This window comes from Uloborus diversus, chromosome 2 (assembly GCF_026930045.1).
Source record: "Uloborus diversus isolate 005 chromosome 2, Udiv.v.3.1, whole genome shotgun sequence".
Lineage (NCBI taxonomy): Eukaryota > Metazoa > Arthropoda > Arachnida > Araneae > Uloboridae > Uloborus > Uloborus diversus.
In genome coordinates, this window is record NC_072732.1 from 186,302,404 (window position 1) to 186,324,517 (window position 22,114).

Genomic DNA, 22,114 nt, shown 5'->3' on the forward strand with positions numbered 1-22,114 from the left:
AAGCCCTCCGAGAGATTTAAAAACCTATCATTCTCCCCCCGAAAGAAAAGTCCAAAAGGGTAGGGGGTACCACAAAAACATTCTATCTTGAGCTAGAATGCAGCCGCAATGCAAGGTCGTCCAGTGGTATCTTCAGGCAGGGCAAGTCAAAGACTGCTTTCCCACGCCTCTTTGGGCTAGAGGGCAAGCCGTGGGTAGCTACGCTCTATGCACTCCACAGATTTAATGTGGCAAATTCTATATATGTCGGTATGGATAGCGTCGCTCTCATTTTATTTTTCAACTTGTTTTGTGCCGATGTGGAGGGTATCCAGTGATTCTCGTTTCGGGAATAGCATTTCGAATGACCGTTATCGAGATGAGGGGAACCTTAAACGTGTTGGTGTTGTTTACTTCTTTATCCGCCCGTATCTTTCTTCAGTTCAAAATTTCCTTGAATGTTGTGGATATTACGAAAACTTCTATATCTATTTTATGAATTCTTGGTTCTAACGCACAATTGATCGTGTAATCGCCGTTACAAAATTCTGCTATTTACAAAATTGGGAAATTGATAATCTTAATTCATTGCCGAATAGGGAAGTTGCAACCTATTAAATGTTCATATTTTGACTATTGGATATTGTTAATTGACCCTCAAAACTAAAAAATTCACCATCGCTTTATTTTAAAACACCGTGATTGATTTTTGATGGATTTTTAAAAATCCACGCGCAAAAGTGCGCTCTTCTGAAACGTCACGAGCTTACGTCACAGGGCACTAATGGGCAGCCTTCCGCAGAAGATCCCTTGTTTTCGTACGGACATTTTGAGCGCGCTGATATTTTTATTTTTTAGAAATTCAATAATCCTTTTGAACACACTATGGAGGCCGGATTCGTTAAAGCACAATCTAAATAATCTTCCTCAAGTAACATCAATGATGATATTCGAATATTTCCGAGAGGATGAGAGATTTAATGTTCCAGAAACGCGAGGAGTTAAATGCGAGGAGATAAGCCTTTTATGTTTCGTCTTCGAAGCCAACTGCATGCCCTTCGGCTTCTCCCTTATCGGAAGAGCGCATGACGTCACTTCCTATGCCATTTGACGTCACAAGCGCTTAAACTTTAAAAATTAATTGAAAAAAAAAAAAACCTCCTTATCGTATTGCAAAAATTTTTTCACCTATGATGTTCATACATGTTACTCTATCATATAAAAATAAAATTGAAAAATCGAAAACTTCCCTATTGCCGTTAAATTTCTGGCACCATCATGCTTGCGCGAGGAATCTTTTTTTCTTTGCATGCTTAACACAATGCACAAGGGGTAGGGAAATGTCCAAAAACACTAGGGTTCCCGAAATAGTATTACTTCAGCAAAAATTTGACGACCATGCCAATTTCCGATCGAATTATACCCGCAAAGGCAGAATTAAAGAGTGAAATTTGAAAAATCATTTCAAAAGCCTTGCTTATTGTAATTACAAATATTTATTAGCAACAGATAAAAATTTGAAATCATTGCGATTTTTGGATTTTTCCAATCATTTTCCAACAGTTAAATCGCGTGAAGGGTTTGCTCGAGCAGACGACATTTTAATATGATCTATCTTTCACATTGTTGCATTAATTGAGCTATCTTTCTAATGCGATATAGCACTCGCAATGAGCAAGAAAAAACATTCGGTTGAACCATCCCCTTTTGAGCTTTTGGCGCCAGAATCAAATCAGCTCTTGTGTGTACCAAGTTTTGTTCGATTTTATGCAACAGTTTTTGCCCAGGAACAGGTCACACCCACACAAAGATGGACATTTTCCAAAAATGGTCAAAATGGATTCAGCACAGCTCAAAACGCGCTAATCCTTCAAAAATCGAAAATTTTAACGAATGCAATATTTTCTTCAATATATTGGGTATAGAAGAGAGAAAAAATGAAGTGAGCTTAAAAAATTTGTGGATTTATCTTTTTACCCTTGCAGTTTTTAAAGTCTTCAGACGATCAAGTAGGAGTTTTAAGCGTGAAAGTTTATAAAATCATTCATTGACTCCCCATATACATAAACAGGCACGGCCATGTAATAAATGAGAAAAGGTGCAATGTACCTAAAGAAAGAAAAAAGAAGATATAATAAAGATAAAATAATATTTTTTTTTTTTTGCAGTCATGATACAGTTATTAAAATGTTTTTCGTAAATTAATTGATTAAATTTACCACAGTACATTAGAAGATTCTGTACATTCTGTAACAATGGTAATACGATCATCTGATGCGTCGGGCTATCTATATAGCGGCTCTAACCTGAGCTACGAAAATTTTCATTCATTGGTTTTCTCTCCCAGATTGACTCAGCAATCTCCCCCCAAATTTTAACCTAATATGCGTAGTGTGAAGTATGCATCACACGTTCATAAATATCTCTAAGTACTTGAATGGCAAGATTGATAAAATATTAACAAGTTTTTAAATTAAAAAGGAAAAAAAATCTTTATTTGAAACTTTTTTTGCAAAATTCATTTTTTATGGTTTTACAGAAAAGTTTCGTGTTACTTTGATAATCTAACTTATGTTGTTTATACTGTGAATAATATGAATCGAAAGATTTTTCATTCTTTCTGCTGGGATCAAGAACGATCCAGCAGATTTTTTGGGGGGAGATCAGTATTAAAGAATGATAGATCTTAATACAAATCAGAAGGGGGGTGTTATTTTTACATAAATACCTTGTTGTGCACCTGGAAAGTCATGTATTTTGACCATACTTGAATTTTACCCTGTAAGTCATGATTTTCTGTAAAAAGTGCTCAAAATAAGTCATAGAAATTGATCATTGGTCATGAATTTTGAGTTCTGAAACGTACATATTTACAAAAATTTACTGATTAGAAATGGAATATGAGCATTTTAGCTGCTTTTTGCGCGTATCGCGTATGTTTGAATTGTTTACACATTTCGAAATCCGATTGCATCCGCTTTTACAAAACTCTCTCGGTTTTTGTTAACTATGCGACGCTACCGTGTGGGCATCAGTGGTTTTGTGTTTAGTAATATTTTTAACGCTTCTTGTATTGTTTAAGTGAAAATTTACACACCTGTACTTTTTCCACGCCCACTCAAGAGTTTAAATCCATTTTCATCGAATCGATTCAAGCTAATATCAAGCTTAAATATTATCTATCATTCATTTTCACGAGTGTTGTTCTTAAATTTATGAAGGTGTTTGGTTTTGGAAAATGAAATTGGTCCAAAATGTTGAGGACATTTAAAATAGAAGCGATAGAATACGAAAATCGTTTTGTTGCATTATTACATATTATATACTTTTTTCCGAAACATATCTGTATTGTATAGCTCATATAGTTGCAAAATTACTTTCGCAAAATACAAATTGAGCCAATTCTTATCAGAAAGGTATATTTTTTCTGAAATCCTAGCATCCTGTGAGTCATGAAAAGTCATGAAACAGAAATCATGGTAGGTCTTGGATTTGAAAACTTTAAATGCAGCAGATGCTCTGTAAATAGCATTTCTGCAGGTTTCGTACGCCCTTGAAAAACCTTGAAAAGTGTTTGAAAAAAAAAAGTTCATTTTCAAGTGCTTGACATCCTTGAAAAAGTTTCTAAGTGCTTAAATTCTTTCAAAAATCATCGGATTGTGCTTAAAATTTTTTGAAAAGTATTTCAACAATGCAATTTTCTGAACATGTGTTCGATTTGCAACATCGCGAAAATTTGCTTTCGTGTTTGTGATTTCAATCCTTTCGCATCTTGTAAATATTTTAAAGTTTTTTACAATCGAAGCTGTTTTGACATATGGTACCTTAGAATAGTTTTATTTTGTTTCATTTCAATATTTAACAAAGGAATTATTTTGGAAAAAATGACAACATTGAACTTGTTCGGATTTCGCATAAAATTGCTCTTGTGTTTGAGATTTCAATCTTTTTGCATCCTGCGAATATTTAAATATTTTGGCTAATCAAATGTTATTTTCGCATACGCTACCTCAGATTAGCATATTTTATGTTTAATTTTAGTAAAAAAAAAAAGATTTATTTTATAAAAGAACATGCCAACGTTTAACTTACTCAGACTTCGCGTAAAATTGCTTCTCGTGTTTGAAATGTCAATCTTTTTGCATCTTACGAATATTTAAATATTTTGGCTAATCAGATGTTATTTTCATTTCTGCTACCTTATATTAGCCTATTTTATGTCTAATTTGAATAAAAAATAAATTTATTTTATGGGAAACATGCCAGCATTGAACTTAATTCCCAAAAATTTGCTTCCCTTGTTTGCGGTTTTAACCTTTTGCATTTTGTAAATATTTTTATATTTTTGGCAATTAGAAATTATTTTGACACATGCTACATCAGATTAGCTTCTTTTACATTATTTTTTCAATATCTGAAAAAATAATTACTTTTGTTTAATTACATATACATACTTAATTTTGCAATTTTGATTATCATTAGCAAATTTTCGGTTATTATAGATTTTTTGAAAAAAAAAATTTACTTTAAACAATTGAGCACCTCACATTTTAACTTAAAGTTTGTATTTTAAATATAAAATTTGAATTATATAATTTTATAAAGTGGAATTTATAATTACATCATTTTCTTTTATGTAACGGGGGTGATTGTGTTTTGGTTATTCACTAGAAATCAAGTAGTGTTCGTTATGCTTTTGCCTCCCTAACTACGATTTTCCCCTTTTACCTCAAATGTTCAAAATTACTACTTTAGTAGGGTTGTGGGCACTTGGAACAGCTTACCTGAAAAGGCTGTAATCAGCAAAAGGGGTAGATAGCTTAAGGAGGATCATTGATCTTCATTGGGTTCTAATAAATTGAGTAGGTCCAACGTAGCTAGGCCCAATCACACCTGAATATTATCGCTTTTCTAAATTTAAATTATTTCAACAATAACAGTAACCCATTTGTTTCCAAAATAAAACTACTTTTGTCATAATGAATGTCAACTTCTTATGAAATTTTTGAATTTGGAAATATGGCTTTATGAATCTGAACTTGCACATTTATGGACTATTACAAGACATTTACATTCAGAGCATTTATCATATCCTCAGCAGTTTTTGCGAATTTTGAGGAGTGGTGACTGGACTGGGGACCTTCATAAAATGTTTTCGTTCCTACTAATTTTTAAATTTAGTTGAAGACAGTTGAAATGCTTTATTAGCTGAACAACTAATACATACATGCGAATAATTGATTTGCATACTTCGCATACTTGTAAATGATTTTGGAACCTCTAATATTTTTGAACTTAATAGTGCAACTGGAAATTACCTTCTGGGGTGATGTTTTTGGTCCTAACTGCTTTATATGTGTATAAACCACTATCAATATTGGAAATAAATGTTAAAAGCCAGGGGGAAAGGAGGGGGGGGGGTTGACTTCAAAACCTCCTCTGGCTATTCCATTGAACTTAGGTATTTTGGATTCTTCCCATGAAAATTTAAAGTAATCATGAAAGTTAAGTTTTTATTTTTCAAATGTTAGCTTGCAGATTCTATAAAATATAATACTTTGACTGTGAAGATTGCAAAATTAAACCTCTGAGCTCTGCTCCTCTTTATAACCAAGCTTTTCAGACATTTGCAGAAAAACTTTTGACACAGTGGATCTTTTATCAAAGTGTCTCTTGTTGAAGAAAATACAACTATGTTTTCTTTCACTTTTTTATATTATTGCCTATTATTTATATGTTTGCATTAAATGAATTCTGCTACACTTTTTTTAATACTAATTTATGAAATTGCCTTGAAAAAAATTGTTTTTTGCCTTGAAAAATGCTTGTATTTTTTTCTGCCTAAAGGGTATGAACCCTGTTCTGGTGCTCTCCCCCTTTAATTTCAGATAAAACCCCTAAAATCCAGTTTTGAGCTATCTTTGAATTTAAGAGCCATTGTCTGTAAGAATCAGGCAGTTTACGGCATTTGTGATTGTTGACATTTTTAATTTTTCTTATTTTCACATATGTTGTTCCTTATCATGAATGTAATGTGTGTGCAAAATATGAGCTTTGTCTGCCTTACCGTTTTTGGGAAATTAAATTTTTAAATTTAGGGGGCGTGGCACATTTTTGCGTGTTTTTCAAATTTGCAGATTTTTAAGTTCTTGTTGCTTTAAGCGCCCCTATAATGACATGGATTTTTAAATTCTATACTATTATATGGTCTTCTTAGATACTATTACAGCTGTCAAATCGGTGTCACTACGAGGGCGTCGGCCACAAACTCCGTTTAAAAATGACAGAAAATGAATTTTTTTACTACATTCAATGCCAATTTTCTCAAAGCGCCTTCATGATGACACCAACGTTTTTACATAAATTCCTAGCTACACTTGCATACGTCAAAAATATGTAATAAAATTGGTGTCACTATAAGGGCACCAGAAAACATTGGAACTTTTATATGATAAGTTTCACAAAAATGTAAATGTTTGAAACCTAACTACTACTATCGCCCTCATAGCAGAGATCTGAAACTAATTAAGTTTGATAACCAACATGTTCGTCTAACATATGAAATAAAAAAAATCAGTGTCACTCCTATTACTTTCGGAAATATAATCATTCGAAATCAGTATGTTATTGAGTTATTTAAAAAAACACTTATAATTCAAATGGCTTTTTGCACGGTTTTTTTTTAAACTTCAATATAAAATTACAGCAGTGACACCTAAAATAATGTTTCTAATGCTTTTTATAAAAAAACTTTATAAAAAGCATTAGAAACACAGTAAATCGATATAGGTACAGATGGGCGTATTGTGTAATGTACATTATGGCTAAAATAGTCGTACTAATATTCATATTTTTTCAATCATACTAATTTTTTATCTGTTATTTATATTAAAAAAGTAAATATTTATAACATAATGTCTTAAGTAGTGATGAACATAATGTATTATATAGCGAGCATTCAGAATCTAAAACATAATTTGAGGATGACGTAGACTAAAACAAAGAAAACATAAAAAATCAAATCACCCAGTTTCAGAAAGACGGTCATCTCTTATTGATATCTGTTAATTTTGTAGCACTAAAGCATGGGAAAACATGGTATCCCAGAGAAATAGTAGAAGTTGACCATTTGCTAATTTGAATACAACCAGCCCCCTCATAGCAGAGATCTGAAACTAACTAAGCTAGATAACCAAACATGTTTGTCTAACATTTGAACTAATAAAATTAGTGTCACTCCTACTACTTTTGGAAATATAATCATTTGAAGTTAGTATGTTGTGGTGCATTTTTTTCATTTATTATTTTTATTATTATTAATTTATTTTATTTGTTTATTTATGTATTTTGTTAGTTTAATCTTATCACACCCATATAGTGTTTTGACCATATTTATTTTTAATTTATTACAATGAAGCAATGTTTAACATAAACAGCTTTGGGCAGTAAGATCGTCTTTATCTTGAATAGAAAATGCTCGTTTTGATATAGGTACAGGTGGATATATTGTGCATAATATGTTTGAATTATCATACAAATACTCGCCTTTTTTACGGTCAAATGAATTTATTCCAATCCTTCTTGCCATGCATTTGACCTTTACTTGCAAATGGTCAAGTAGTAGTTAGGTTTTAAACATTTGCATTTTTGTGAAACTTATCACATAAAAGTTCCAATGTCTTCTGGTGCCCTTATAGTGACATCAATTTTATTTCATATTTTTGATGTATGCAAGTGTAGCTAGGAATTTATGTAAAAACGTTGGTGTCATCATGAAGGCGCTTTGAGAAAATTGGCATTGAATGTAGTAAAAAAATTCATTTTCTGTCATTTTTAAACGGAGTTTGTGGCCGTCGCCCTCGTAGTGACACCGATTTGACAGCTGTAATAGTATCTAAGAAGACCATATAATAGTATAGAATTTAAAAATCCATGTCATTATAGGGGCGCTTAAAGCAACAAGAACTTAAAAATCTGCAAATTTAAAAAACACGCAAAAATGTGGCACGCCCCCTAAATTTAAAAATTTTATTTCCCGAAAAACGGTAAGGCAGACAAAGCTCATATTTTGCACAAACATTACATTTATGATAAGGAACAACATATGTGAAAATAAGAAAAATTAAAAATGTCAACAATCACAACCTGCCTGATCCTTATAGACAATAGCTCTTAAAGAATGAACCTCCTTGACACCTCCTGGATATGCACTTCGCTCGATAGCAGAGTATAAATAAGAGTAGGTTTTGTTTTTTAACAAAACATAATTAAAAATGATAATAGTGCCTTATGTTACCATAAGTTTATTCTACAATAAAATCCTCCTAAACTTAAGTACTCACCCTAAGAATATTTTGGCTATGTAGCATCTATATTTAAGTATGCAGCTGTTCTACTTCTACCAGCAAGTAATATGGTAATAATATCAGAGTGACATTGAAATGAAATCTGATGTAAAAATTTAAATGATCTATTAAATGTTATGATAGTGAGGTGTAATTACATTAAAAAAAAAAAAAAAAACAGCAATTTTATGCTTTATTCTATTAAAAAATGCTTTTACCTTAATTGATATTTTGTGTATAAAGTGCATTTTTTCTTTTCTTTTTTGCAGTAATTCGATTTTTGATGTGAACTAATGATGTTTTTCTTATTTCTCAGGTTTTCATTTGAGTGGAATAGTGGCGGCACCTAAAAGTTCCAGTAATAGCACACATCCTAGTTACTCAGAAAATGACAAAAGATGTCGTGTTTCAATTACGTTCGATAGGTAACTACATCATTAAGCATTTTTTCTAATAGGTTAATTAACAATGATGACCTTCCTAATATTTAACAAAATTTTTCTGTGCATTGAAACATTTTTAAGTGCTTAGCAATCAGTTTACTTTTAGGTACATTATATTTCGTTGACAAACCAACAGGGTTTAAGCTGAGTTCAAAAATTCTTCAACAGAAAATCGTAAATTGGAAAAAAAAAAAAAAAAAAAAAAAGCTTTAGCAAAATGTTAAAGGTTAACTCGCATCGTGAGCGAAATACTCACACCCAACAAAGGAGAAACTTCAAAACGGATTAGTTTCACCGATACGTTTTTATGTGTTAATTGTTGTTTCTAATTGAGTTAAAATCAACAAAATTTTCCTTTTGAAATCTTCTTGTTGCAATATTTCAAATACATTTTTTTAACTAAATAATTTCCAAGCTATCAACTATGTAAAAAATTGATGAATTCAAAATCAGCTTCTCGCATTTTCACAGTAGAGCTTCTACTGTAGTTAAAGTACTTTATTAATGGGCAAACAATATAAAATGTTGCCTGAATGTGTCAGTATTTATTTCTCAAATGTTTAGAGTTAAAAGGGTTGAGCTAAGATCGTGAAAGCGTCCAGATTTTAGAGTCCTAGTTCAAGAAAAAGTTTCGAACTTTTATCTCGCGAATAAGTCCGACCCTGCCATCGATGCAGCACCTCTTAAGTTTTAAACTTAAGAGGTGCTGCATCGATGGCAAAACATCGATGTTAGAAATTAAAACATCGATGGTATTGATACATCGATTAAAAAAAAACATCGATGTTTTAAAACATTGATCTTTTTGCAAATATGTTTTTTGAATATACTACACTAATTTAAATACAAAAGAAAGTGTACCCCGATGAATATATTGAAAATACTGAACTTCAAATCATGCACATAATTTAATGAGAATAATTTTGCCATATCTTGGTATTTTAGTAGGACAAGAATTGATAATAAGACAAGTACCGATTAATACAAACTAGTTATAGTAATAAGGAAATATTTTCAAACTGAATGAAAGTGAATTTACATCAAAAAAGAATCTAAGAAAAAAATATCATAGCACAATTTCTTGTTGGGGGAAATCGATAAGTAACCCTAAATATTGATGTTGACGGTTTGGAGAAAAAAAAGTTTACTTTGTCCCCCAGAAGCGCATTTCTCTTTTCGCAGACTATTCCACCAGTCAGAGAAACGTCTCTTTCTGATGGAGAACACAGAAGTTGCCATCACTATCAAATACTTTAAAGCAACTTTTACCAGCTCTGAATTTTGAAAGTTATAATTTTCACCGTAGTAACGTATAGGATTTTCCTTTAGTTTAAGAACTGGAGCCTTCAAATAGACTGCACGTTCTGGCACCAGGCTACCTTCTTCCAATAGCTATGACCTCTTCCTCACTCTATAGTTAATCTTCTACTATCTTGTAGGGATATCTTTTCCAAAAATCATCCTCTACACAGAAAAATTCATCTTATAAAATGGGTGCAAAAAATGATTTATTTATTTTGGCGTAAAGCTGTTTTGGCATTAGTAAATTTAATTCCCTAGCAAGAAAATTGGAGCCAATTTCATGATAATTTTCAATAAAATGCAGGAACATCAACATCGAAACCAAAACGTCAATAATCCAAAAACATCGATGTTTTAACAAAAACATCAATGTTTCCAAAACTTCGATGTCGCACCCCTACTTTAAACATCGTTTCTTGGGATTAAAGTGCTGAAATTTAAGAGAGTATATACGTTGATTATTTCAATGAAAGATCATATCTTTTTTAACATCTATTAAAGCGATTGTTCAATGTTTTTACATCCGCTATGCCGAACATTTTCGGTAGCGATCCGAAATTTGGCGAAATTAAAGTTCATATCTATAAGTAATTATATTAAATTAAAATAAAAAAAAAACTTTAGAACCTTTCATCCGTTTAAATGCATTTCAGTATTCTTCAAAAAAGAACTAACAAAATCAATTTTGCTTTTTAATTGTTTAACTTCAGGTTCGGCGCTTACAACCAGTGCGTTGCATACAATTTTTTAAAAATTAATTTCTTTAATAAATATTATGATGTGCGTTTACTCACAAAAATATGGTAGATGAAATATTTTCAGATAAAACCGTTTTTTTTTTTTTTTACATTTTTTGTAGGAAATAGATAAAATGAGAGATTTTCGTGCTCAGGTTCAGTTTGAGGCATGTTCTGGGGGGGGGGGTAATGAATTCATTGACATATCGTTGATTTCCTCAACGTTCTTCATCTGAAATTAAATTCTAAATTCGGATGTAACAGTTTCAAAAAATAAGTACAGTAGCAAATATTTTTTTTTTCAATTTGAAATTTAAAAAAAAAATAAAAAAAAAAAATAAAAATAAAAAAGAAAAAACAATTTACCTGGACATAATGCCTAATAAGAGAGTTCTGTTGAACTTGATACCAATTTAAATGTGTTGGTTAAGATTTATGAGCTAAGGAGGTAAAATTTCTGGAAATTTCAAAATGGTGGAAAAAGCTAATTTTTTATGGTAAAAAAATAGGAAAATTGATTTTTTGTTAATAAAACTGAACTTTAATGAGTTAAATATTCAAAATTATCTATACAAAATATTTACTTTGGAATTTATTTATTATTTTTACATTTATTTATTCTGAAGATATACTGCAGCATATATATAATCTGCATATAAGTGCTGTTGTTAACCAGCATGCTCTTCAGTGCAAAAGAAACTTTTGTTCATGTTCAAAATATTTGGCAGCGAGAAATTCTTTCCTTCCCCCACTCTGCAAACATTAAAGAAGTTTTAGCTCATGTTTAACAAATGGTTTTTATTTAATGATATTCATTTTGGCTGTACGGAAGTGAAATAACTAAAGAAACAAAATGGGGGGGGGGGGAGTAATGTTGTGAGTTTATTCTTAATATATTTGAAGTAAAGAGGAAGAAACCAAGGGGGTTTTCTTTCAGAACATGAAACAATATTTGGTGCAGCATAGAGAATCAACATTGATCCTGATCTTATATCCCAAAAAAGTATTTTTTGAAATTTTTATTTTGATGTCTTTTACTGTAATTGCAAATAGGTATGAGTTGTTAATATTTTCATTAGAATGTATTCTATATGCTTAAAAAATAGAAATGAATTTGTGTTGTATGCTAATTATTTCTTTTGCCTCTTTTCATAACTAAAGGTGTAAAATAACATCAGTCACATGTACGTGTGATACAAAAGATATATTTTGGTGTCAACATGTTGTAGCTCTTGCTCTGTACAGAATAAGAAATGCGGACAGTGTCAGGCTTCGTGTACCCATCTCAGGTTAGTACATTTGAGATTTAGTATTCATTTTTTTAAGAGAGAACAAATGCAGCGTGAGATAATATCCTCATATGTATAATAGCTGATGATCGAGTAATGCGCATGTTTCAACAATGAAACTCACACCATGGCATGATAAATTGATAATGTGTTTTGGTAATGTTTAACGTGCAGGGAAAGGCTTTATTGTGACAAGGCTGAACTTAACTGTTTCACTGGTAAGACTCATTTCAGGGGAATGAAGAAAACGAAAAAGCAGTCAGCTATGAATGCTATCTACTGGAGTTTAGGGTTAATACACTGGAGTTGGGATTAAAATTTCAACTATCAAAATATTATCAACAGGCAATTGCTTCATTAAAATGTAGAAAAAGAGAAGCAATTTTCTCCTGTCATACTTTGACTGGCAACTTCAGGGGTCTGGCCAGGGGAAATTTGGGTCCGTTAACGGACCCTTCACAAAAATACGATCACTCAAAACGGACCCTTCACAAAATTCCGATCAACCAAAACGGACCCTTCACAAAATTCCGATCAACCAAAACTGACCCTTCACAAAATTCTAATCATTAAAAAAGGATCTTTCACAAATCATTTACTGTAAAAGCAAATTTAAAATCAAAACGGCTAATTTTTCAAAAGAAATGTCTGCATATTTCTGTGATGCTTACTGTTTCTTTTATCACAGCAGAATAAAAATAGCCTGCAACGATGTTGTTGTTATAGATTTTTCTGAAAATGTTATGGCCTCTGCATATTGATATTGCTGCCTCAGCACCTTTCTCCCTCTGCTCTCAATCTAAACAATAATAACACATATCAGCGAATTGAACTTGGTACTGCTAACAAATAGAATAGCTATAGGTTGGGGAAGAAATGTGATCGCTTCAGATATGGTTACCAACTATAAAATTAACATTAACGCTAAATAAATAAACGTCTAGTAAACCTTTCACAGGGACTTGGAAAATATTCCTAACATTTTCCAGCTTGGCAATTTTTGTGCCTTTATGGTGTGATGTTTTAACGTTATCTTAAGAAGAAATTATATTAGTTTTGAATTTTTTATGCTAACAGGGGTGCTCGTGTATCGGTTATAAACCGGAATTCCTGTATTTTTTTCCTATGTCCATATCGGGAATCTGGTATTGTCCATTGTTTTACATTACCCCACCTCCTTTTTTTTTTCTTTTCTAACTACGAATTTTCGGCGAAAATGTCGGTGGTTATCAATAATATTCATCATGTAAACCTTTTAAAATGCAATTCTAAAATTGTTTTACTTAAATAAACTCTTTTATTTGCTGTTTTTCACTCTTGATGCCTTCATTTTGAAAAACGCGATCTCTTTGCATCCGGTATGACAATCAAATCTTACTCATTTTTCATGCTAACTAAGCTTTGTTACGAGGCAAATAAATGAAAATTATCATTATTTTTAGTGAAATCATTAGTTTAAGCAGAATTTCGTGTTCTTTTAAAAGTGTCAAGACGGTTCGATCATTTAATTTTATTTTTGCTTCAACTATGTCGATAGACATTATCAATATGTTTATCATTAACCTTTAATATGCAATTTGAAAAGATTTTACTAATATAAATTCTTTTATATTCCGTTCTTATACTTTTGATGCCTTCACTTCAAAAATTTCAATCTTTTTGCATCCGCTATAGGAATGGAATTTTTTGCATTTTTTTAAATGCTTACTACGCTTTATTCAGAGGTAAACAAATAAAATTTATACTTATTTTTGTTAAAATTACAAATTTAAAACGAAATTTCGTGCTCTGTAAAAATTTCATGCGCCAAAAAGCTAAATACTGAACAACTGCCTGATTTTTTTTTTTTTCAATTATTTTATGATTTTACTCTTTATACAAAATCTTCAGAAAAAATTTCTAGTACAATTTAACAAGATGTGGAACGGTATATAGATACTGATACATCTAGGTTGACCATCCGCTGGAGAATGATACCTCCCTATTGCTATGATAACCTTCGAAAATGCCCTAGAAAAGACAAAAAATACTGTAAAACTTTCCAACAAATTATTTCAATGCCGTAGTTTGCTCCATGAGCCTCCCCCTCCCCCAAACACATTTATTAATGTTTATAAATTTAAATTTTTCATTTTTACAAAATTTTATTTTACAAAAAAAAAAAAAAAAAAAAAAAAAAAAAAACGATCTTTCATAAAAAAAAAAAAAAATTTTTTTTTGATTTTTCACAAAAAACGGACCCTGTGAAAAACCCTGGACAGACCCCTGAACTTTCTAGTGTTATAATATTAGAGTTGAAAAGTAAAATATATCTAATTGAACTAAGGAAGCAAATATTAAGTTTTTTTTTTTTTTTTTTTTTTTTCAAAATTAAAACCTACAAATGTAAAAGTGACCAGCAATAGACACAGAGCTCAACTAGGTTGGTCTTAGTCAATTTACCAATCTTTAATAAAGTTCGAGAACCCTCTAAAAATTAATCACTCTCATTGAAGTAACAGCTGCTATAAAAATTATTCATAATGCCTACAAACCAGTGAAAGTAGTAATATTCCAACTTGCAGGTTAGCTTTGGATTGGAAAAGTTTAAGCAATGACGTGTGGCTTTGATATCGATGCAGAGATTTTTCATTTTAACTTATTTTAATTGCTCTGTCATTTCCACCTGACTTAACTTTGGCAAAGATACATAGAAAAGCTTTTAAAGCATAGAATCATGATCCATGTCAAAAAGTCTATTTGTCAACCTAGTACCAAGGGTGCCCTTATAGGGGGCAAGAGGGCTCGAGCCCCCCCCCCCCGCCCCCCACCTCCCTTGGAAATGAGAACTTCCTTGCATTTAGTACTTTTTTTCTTTGCAAAAATATAAAAATATTTCTTCTCCAGCCATTAATAAATAAATAATTAAAAATGTCAAATTTTAATGACTCTAATCTATCCTGAAATCTGTTTCCATGGGGAAAATATCCTGCTAAACCATGGTTAAAATGTCTGAGCCGCCCCTTACAATTTTGCATATGGGCGTCCACGCCTAGGACCCGTTTAAACCCTTTTCCTATAAGTTATTCTAAGACCAAAACTGAACAGCATGCTTTAAATTAGACCTGACCAAACTTTTATGTGAAGGAAGGTGAACTTCCCTAAGATTTGAAATGGGAACTTGTAGGACTTGGTGACCACAATACATTTAACTGTCACCAGCCAGATGAATTCACTCAAATCAGTAGGGCAGCCAAAATTACCGTCTGCATTTTTTGATAAAAACAGTCCTTACATCTGTGTAAACTACTGTATTAGGTTTTATGTGTATAAACTACTGGTGTTAAATAATATCTTGCATGTATATTTCCATTACTTAAATGAAGCACTTGAAATTTTAAGAATATGTTCCACTTCAACGCTTTGATCTTTTATCCAAGGACTGTAGTTTAGTGGAAATCATTAAAATTTACTGCAAAACACAAATAATTCACTTTTGTTGATCTGCAATGTTTCTTCTCTTTAGAAACTCTCCTTCAGTTGGATCGACAACAGTTACAAAAGCTAGTACAATATCTTATAGCAGAACATCATACGGAAGTTCTCCCCACAGCGCAAAGGCTTGCTGATGACATCTTACAAACCAAGTCTTTGATCAACAGGATTGCCGGTTTGTCTATTTGCTTCTTAACATAATATTAAAATAATATGGTGCATCGAAAATTTTAATTGATTTGTGACCTGTATTTTATCCATGATTCGTATGATGTGAACTACATTCGAAGGACTTTTGAAAGTCATTCTCGTTTGTTCAATTTTACCTGACTTGCTTGTTTGTACACAACAGATTAATCTCTTTCTTTTGATTACATAAATTATCCAAATAATTGTACAATTTAAAAGTACATTCTTGTAATTTTAATAGCTAAATGCATTTTATATTTCAATGTTTCAATTTGTGTGCCTAAGCGCTGATACTGTAAATTTAGTTTTTAAAGTTTAGCTAATCAACCTTCATTATCATGAGCTTATGGAACAGTAATTACTTACGTCTATTCTTCAGCTTTAAATCAGAGTTCATTTGAGTCCCAAAAAAACATCTTAATTTCAGATTTTATTTTCAAAATAAATAACTTTGAATCCTAATCGATGACTCCATCGAAAGCTCCATCTTATAATTTGAGCTATGTCAAACTAGCTGGTTACGATTTCATTTCTAAACTATAAGAACTGAATCTTAGAAAAGCTGCATGATACAGCATTATGTTCTGACTTTTTTATGTAGATGAGATTTGAACTTGCGTCACACAATCAAGTTTCACCTCCCTGAACAAAAAATTTCATTTCTCATTGGCAGATGACAATAATGCTATCATCTTTTATTTCCCATGATACAAGTGAGCCACCTTTCATTTTCAGCCTTAAATAATTCAGATTTTCGTTGTGAAGCAAGATAGATTTTGTTTTAAAAACCAAGTATGGTTATTTGGAATTCTCACCTCTGCGAGCTTAAAGTTCAGGCTTGTAAATCAATGGGGAAAAAAAAAGTATACAGGTTTTATATTGGTTTTACAGAATTTATATATATCAGGTTTTATGTGCAGATTGTAGCAACAAAGAAAAAATTTCTTTCCATGCAAAGTGCATCCATTAGGCCTATATTAATAAAAAATTCCTCACCTTGGTGATAACCATTGTCAATGTCATTGTCAGAAAGGTGAGAATAAGTATTGGGGGTGAAATACATCAATTTTTGATTAAATTTTCAGTATTGTTTTAAATTTATTAATTTGGAAATATATATTAATACTATGCTATTTTTAAACATAAATTTGAGTAAAAGGATAATTAAAATTTAAGCTGTTATCAAGAGAGCTTGATATTAGATTTACACATCATTAAAATTGCTCATTGTTTTAACAGTTAACATGATTTCTTCTTTGATATTAAATATTCCTCTACTTTCAAACTCTGAAAGATTTTTATTATTAATATTTCCATTATTGTTTGTGGTTACTTCTAGTAAGTAACAGTTTCATGACGTAAGAATGAAAATAGGAAAAAGCAGAAGAGGTTTTGATTTTGAGAAATATTTTTGTTCAAAAGTTACACATTCTGGGGAATGACCCATATATAGAAAAATGCATCAATGTTAAATTAGTCTGTGTTTATTTTAAGTGTAGTGTAAATACTAGTAAAAGCTAATCTCACCTTTCTCTTGATTTTAGGAGCTCCTGATCCAACAGCAGGAGCTCCGGCCGATGAAGAACACAGCTGGCATCTAGACGAAGAGCAAGTAGGAGAGCAAGTTCGAACATATCTGTCTCAGGGAAGCTATTACAGTGCTAACAAACAGCTCAACTGCCTTTTCTCAAAAGTGAGTCTTTCAATTTCTTGTTGCCATGGCTTGCCAGATGTCCCGGTTTGACCGGGATAGTCCCAGTTTCCAGACAAAACCCCGATGTCTTGGCTGGTTTACTTCACATACCGGTAAAAGATGAATTTCATTAGATGAGCAAAAAAGTCGATAATTAACTGAATAACTATTTAGAATAATTACATTATCATTTGTAACATCGACTTGTAAAATAAATATTTGATCAGCTTGTGTGGGTTTTTACAAGATTAAAACCAAAAAAGACTAAAAAAAAGTCTTAGTCAATGAAAAATACAACATGGAAATATTGTCCAAACCTTTATTTCCCATTCAAAGTTTTTACTAAAGTAGCTGTCGGTAATTAAATGTTTACATTTTTCCTGCATGTATCATTTATTATTGTTCCTGGTTTAGGTTCATAATTGGTAACCATTTATTTATAACATTAGGAATGAACTACCATATAAAACTCTAAAAACCAGCTAAGTGTGTGTACTTTTTTGAATATTCAGGACGTTAGGGGGAGGGAGGGGATTCATTCTGGTTTCCCGGTTAAACATTTCAGAAATCCGGCAAGCTATTTATTTTTTATCTGTGAATGCTTAATTCAGAACATTAAATATTAAGCTTGCACTTTGTAGCTGCATAAAGGTTTATTGCAGACATGCCAGCTCTCCTATTTAAGGTGAGAGGCTCCTGCTTTAGTGTTCATTCTCAGAGCTCTTGCCACCAGATTTTTTTTTTAAAGGAAATATACAAAGTTGTAAAACTTTGACTGTCAAAGGAGCAGTATAAATGTTCCATTAGTTTCACGTTCGTTTTGGTAATGAAAATTTTAAAAACCTAATGACTGTTAAAGCAAAGGAATTAGATGGATTACATCATAAATTTATGCAATGGTTTTTTTAACAATGTTAATGCAGCTACTCTACCAACTGTGAACAAACATTAACTTGTAAATGTTCGTTTTCAAAAAAAATTTCTGGCTGCTATTTTATGACAAATGTCTTTCTTATTTATTGGTTCCTCATGGACATGTATAAATGTTTACAATAATTTTATAAATATCTTTATTTTTTACATTTAAGGTTTAAATGTAATCGTTAAACTGGAGATAGATGCTTCAAATAATGTAGTCTTAAAAAATAAAAATAGTATCCATCAAGATTTTATTTTTAATTAAATAATCTTTAAAAAATGTTAACTTTAGTATAAAAATATCTTGTGGATTATTATTGTTATTATTTGTATCGTTTGGTCTTTCTTATGCCTGCAAAAATTTAGTGGGAGCCCAAAGGCCAAATATATGCATGCCCACTTCAGTTGATATCTAACCTTTCCCTTGGCTGTACTTTTCTCAATGCTCTGGCTCTGACAACCGTAGGAACCAGGGGCAAATAGGAACTGATAAGAACTTCTAAGCTTTTAATAAGCTCCTGTAGTTGTTTTGCAATCATTATCTATGTTAGAATTTCAAAGTAATTGTGAAAAAAGTATAATTTAGTTGAAATAGTATTTTGTTTAAATATTATTACTTTTTGTAATGGCATAAATATTTTTGTATGAAATCTTAAACATGTTTCTTCCTACAGGTAAAAGAAATGTTGAGGGCGAAAGATTCCAACGGTGGGCGAATGTTGCGCCTCATCACTGAACAGTTCCTAGCAGATCCTCGGTTGGTCATCTGGCACTCTCAGGGTACACCCATGACCGATAAATGTCGGCAGTTATGGGACCAGTTAGGTATGTGATTAAGTTTTGTATCATTCAGGTGCAATTTATGTAAATCTACTATTTTATCTTTTTTAAGAATTACATATTTTTTTTCAAATACAATCTTTTCTTATGTTTTTAAGCATACTGATGTACTACCGAAGTTATATCTGATATGTTTATCTTTATTTTAAAATACAGTGTATGGTGTATAACTGAATAAATTACTAATAGTAATTAGAAAACAAACCATTGCATAAATATGCTGGTGGATGTTTACACTCTGTAAATAAAGATAACTTTACAGCTATTGCAAAACTGGTTCGTGATTGAGATTTGTTTGGATACTGCCTCATTGCAATGTAAATAAGTGATTCTGAAACATTGGATTACAAATTCAACATCTTTTCTTTTTGTCAGGTGCTTTGTGGGTCTGTATTGTCCTCAATCCTCATTGCACTGCTTTAGAGCGGTCACATTGGAAAACGTACTTGGAGAAATGGGCTGCAATGCATGTTTGTCCTTTGGAGGATGCTGACTTCAGGCCAATGAGGGGCACAAACAATAGCCGGAGGCCTTTAGTTGATGACAGTTCTTCAGATTCATCTGATGATGAAAATGGTAAGTGTGCAAGAAAATAGGTTTTGAAAGGCCGTTTCAACATTTTACCCTCTTCCTTCCCTTAGTTTAAATATATATGTTAGCATTAAAATGTCTAATTCAGTTATTTCATAGAGTCAATATTTCATGCTGTGTGAGATGCACACACACATCAGATGCAGAAATCCTCCTTCAAATTAAGTCAATTTTTAAAATGTAACATCCTGAAATACTAAAAGGTAGCATTCTGTATTTTTGAGTCTAATTAGGATTTTATTATCCAAAAATGTTCTATAAAAAAGAGAAAGAAAAAGACTGTTAATTTTGCTTTTTGCCACTGAAAGGCACAAAGATGAAAAAGAATTATCCACATTTTAATGTATTTTTAGTACTTTAAATTGAAATGATGTTATAGCAACCACACTCCAATCAATCTGCGCATGAAAAATTACAATCTGGATTTCAATTTAATCAATGGAAAAGTGTTACATGCTATTTTACTCTCTTAATTTGGTTTTCTATTTTTTATTATTATTAGTTTTCTTTTGATTTTTTTTAATCGATAATTTATAATTTTAATAGTAAAGGGGGGATAATTTTAATACTTGTTATGTAACATTAATAGTTAATCTGATCATTTCTTTTTTCCTAGAACGGCCAAGAGATCGGCCTCTTGCATCAACTGGACACCACCGACCCACCGCTGCTCCTCAGTTGAGAACCATCTTCCATCGAGCCCTCGAAGCCTGCCATCTCAGCTGGGACGATCCCCATCTGAAATTCATTTTGAACAATGATAGCCTTAGCCCAAACAATGAAACTCCTCTTCTAGGCGCTTTCAATTCTCAGGGATATCCCCTATGGCCAGGTGAGTTTTAAATAAATGGGCTAAGATGTAGATTTATGCATATAAATTGAGGCAATTTACCATGGGAGAAGTCTGCTGTTAAAACTGATTTCACCTAAATCTTCCTTGAACTTGTTAATAATAAACAAAATGAATATATACTTATTTTAAATGTTTGATATTAATTTATGGAAAAACTTGTCTGTCCTTATTGGTATCAAGTTTTAAAATGAACTAGATTTTGAAATGTGATGGTTTTTGCATTTTTTAATGAAAATTTTCCTGTAAAGGTAAACAAATGACTTGAAACTGCATATTTCAAAGGAAACTTATTGAATCAGATTGCTATAGGCTCATTTCTTGACTTAATTTACTGCAAACTTTAACAACTGCAAAGCAACCGAGAACTTTTTTTTTTTTTGAGATGCACCATTCCCCTAGTTTCAAATAACTACAACGTAAAATTATAATTTTCTTGTTTTTCTGTAGTTTTGGCTGTTTTTACTTGAAGCAACCATCTTCAGTAACCTTCATATTTCTTTTTGATTTAAAGCTTATGCATTTTCATTATTTTGTCTGTTGGGGGGGGGGGGGTCTGTTCTTCAATAAATGAGGTTACGACATCAAAGATTAAGCAAGGTGTATTTTTTAATTAGTACTTGATCTGTTATTGAGCCTAAAGCATAACCTTTTTCTTCTATTACAAAAACCAGATCCTTATGTTTGAATTTCTTACAGATTTATCTGTTCATAATATGAGGTATGCAAATGCATAAGCATGAATCCAAGCTGTGATTTTGAAGTAATATACATGTTGGGGAAAATTTTACAATGACTTAATATTGATTACTCGAAAGTGAATAAATTACTATTTTGAATTAAAATATTGTTTCAAATTATGCTTGAAGGCATAAAACTTGTGCTTGAATAGATAAAACTTGTTGTAAACAGATAGCATAGTATGAGCTTTTTTTTTTAATGTCAAATCTCTCACAATATTTTAAAATTTTGTTGAAAATTATGTTCAAGAAAAAACTTTTTCTTCATTATGATTCATAATTTTACATTTGGCATAAATTTTAGAACATATCCCTACCGCATGTGCTCGGGTTGAAGCCTTAAGGTCTCATGGTTATCAAGCAGAAGCACTTCGGCTCGCTGTCGCCATCGTTCGTACAATGAAACGTCAGCAGAGAGAATGGCAGTGTCGTTGGCAGGTTGAACAAGATAGAGGAGGTATGTATAAAGGTAATTTTGAACGTAGCCATCTTTTCATTGTTTTTAATATTTTTTTATCTTTTTCTAAAAATGATGCCAATGTATAACAATTGCCCAAATTGTATAGAAGAGTCATTTTAAATATTGAGTGTCTATTGCGTTATGTTTTGATCAATTCTTAATCTTTTTCTAGTACGTTTGAAATTTTCTGTGAACTAGAACTGGAAGTTCTAATTTTCTACTTTTCTAGCTTATTAAAATTTCTACTTTTTAGAAACTTTTTCT

At 31.6% G+C, this 22,114-nt stretch overlaps 1 protein-coding gene across 1 annotated transcript in view; it reads left to right on the forward strand.

The window, feature by feature from the left end:
* Positions 1 to 2,988: 2,988 nt before the first annotated feature.
* Positions 2,989 to 22,114, forward strand: part of LOC129216709 (zinc finger SWIM domain-containing protein 5-like) — a 37,810-nt gene continuing 18,684 nt past the window's right edge. Inside the window, exons 1-9 of the mRNA XM_054850925.1 lie at positions 2,989 to 3,028; positions 8,641 to 8,749; positions 11,968 to 12,095; positions 15,601 to 15,744; positions 17,303 to 17,451; positions 19,044 to 19,194; positions 19,585 to 19,785; positions 20,417 to 20,632; positions 21,695 to 21,847. Of these exons, the coding sequence (XP_054706900.1) occupies positions 2,989 to 3,028; positions 8,641 to 8,749; positions 11,968 to 12,095; positions 15,601 to 15,744; positions 17,303 to 17,451; positions 19,044 to 19,194; positions 19,585 to 19,785; positions 20,417 to 20,632; positions 21,695 to 21,847 (1,291 nt within the window). The remainder of the gene's footprint in view (positions 3,029 to 8,640; positions 8,750 to 11,967; positions 12,096 to 15,600; positions 15,745 to 17,302; positions 17,452 to 19,043; positions 19,195 to 19,584; positions 19,786 to 20,416; positions 20,633 to 21,694; positions 21,848 to 22,114) is intronic.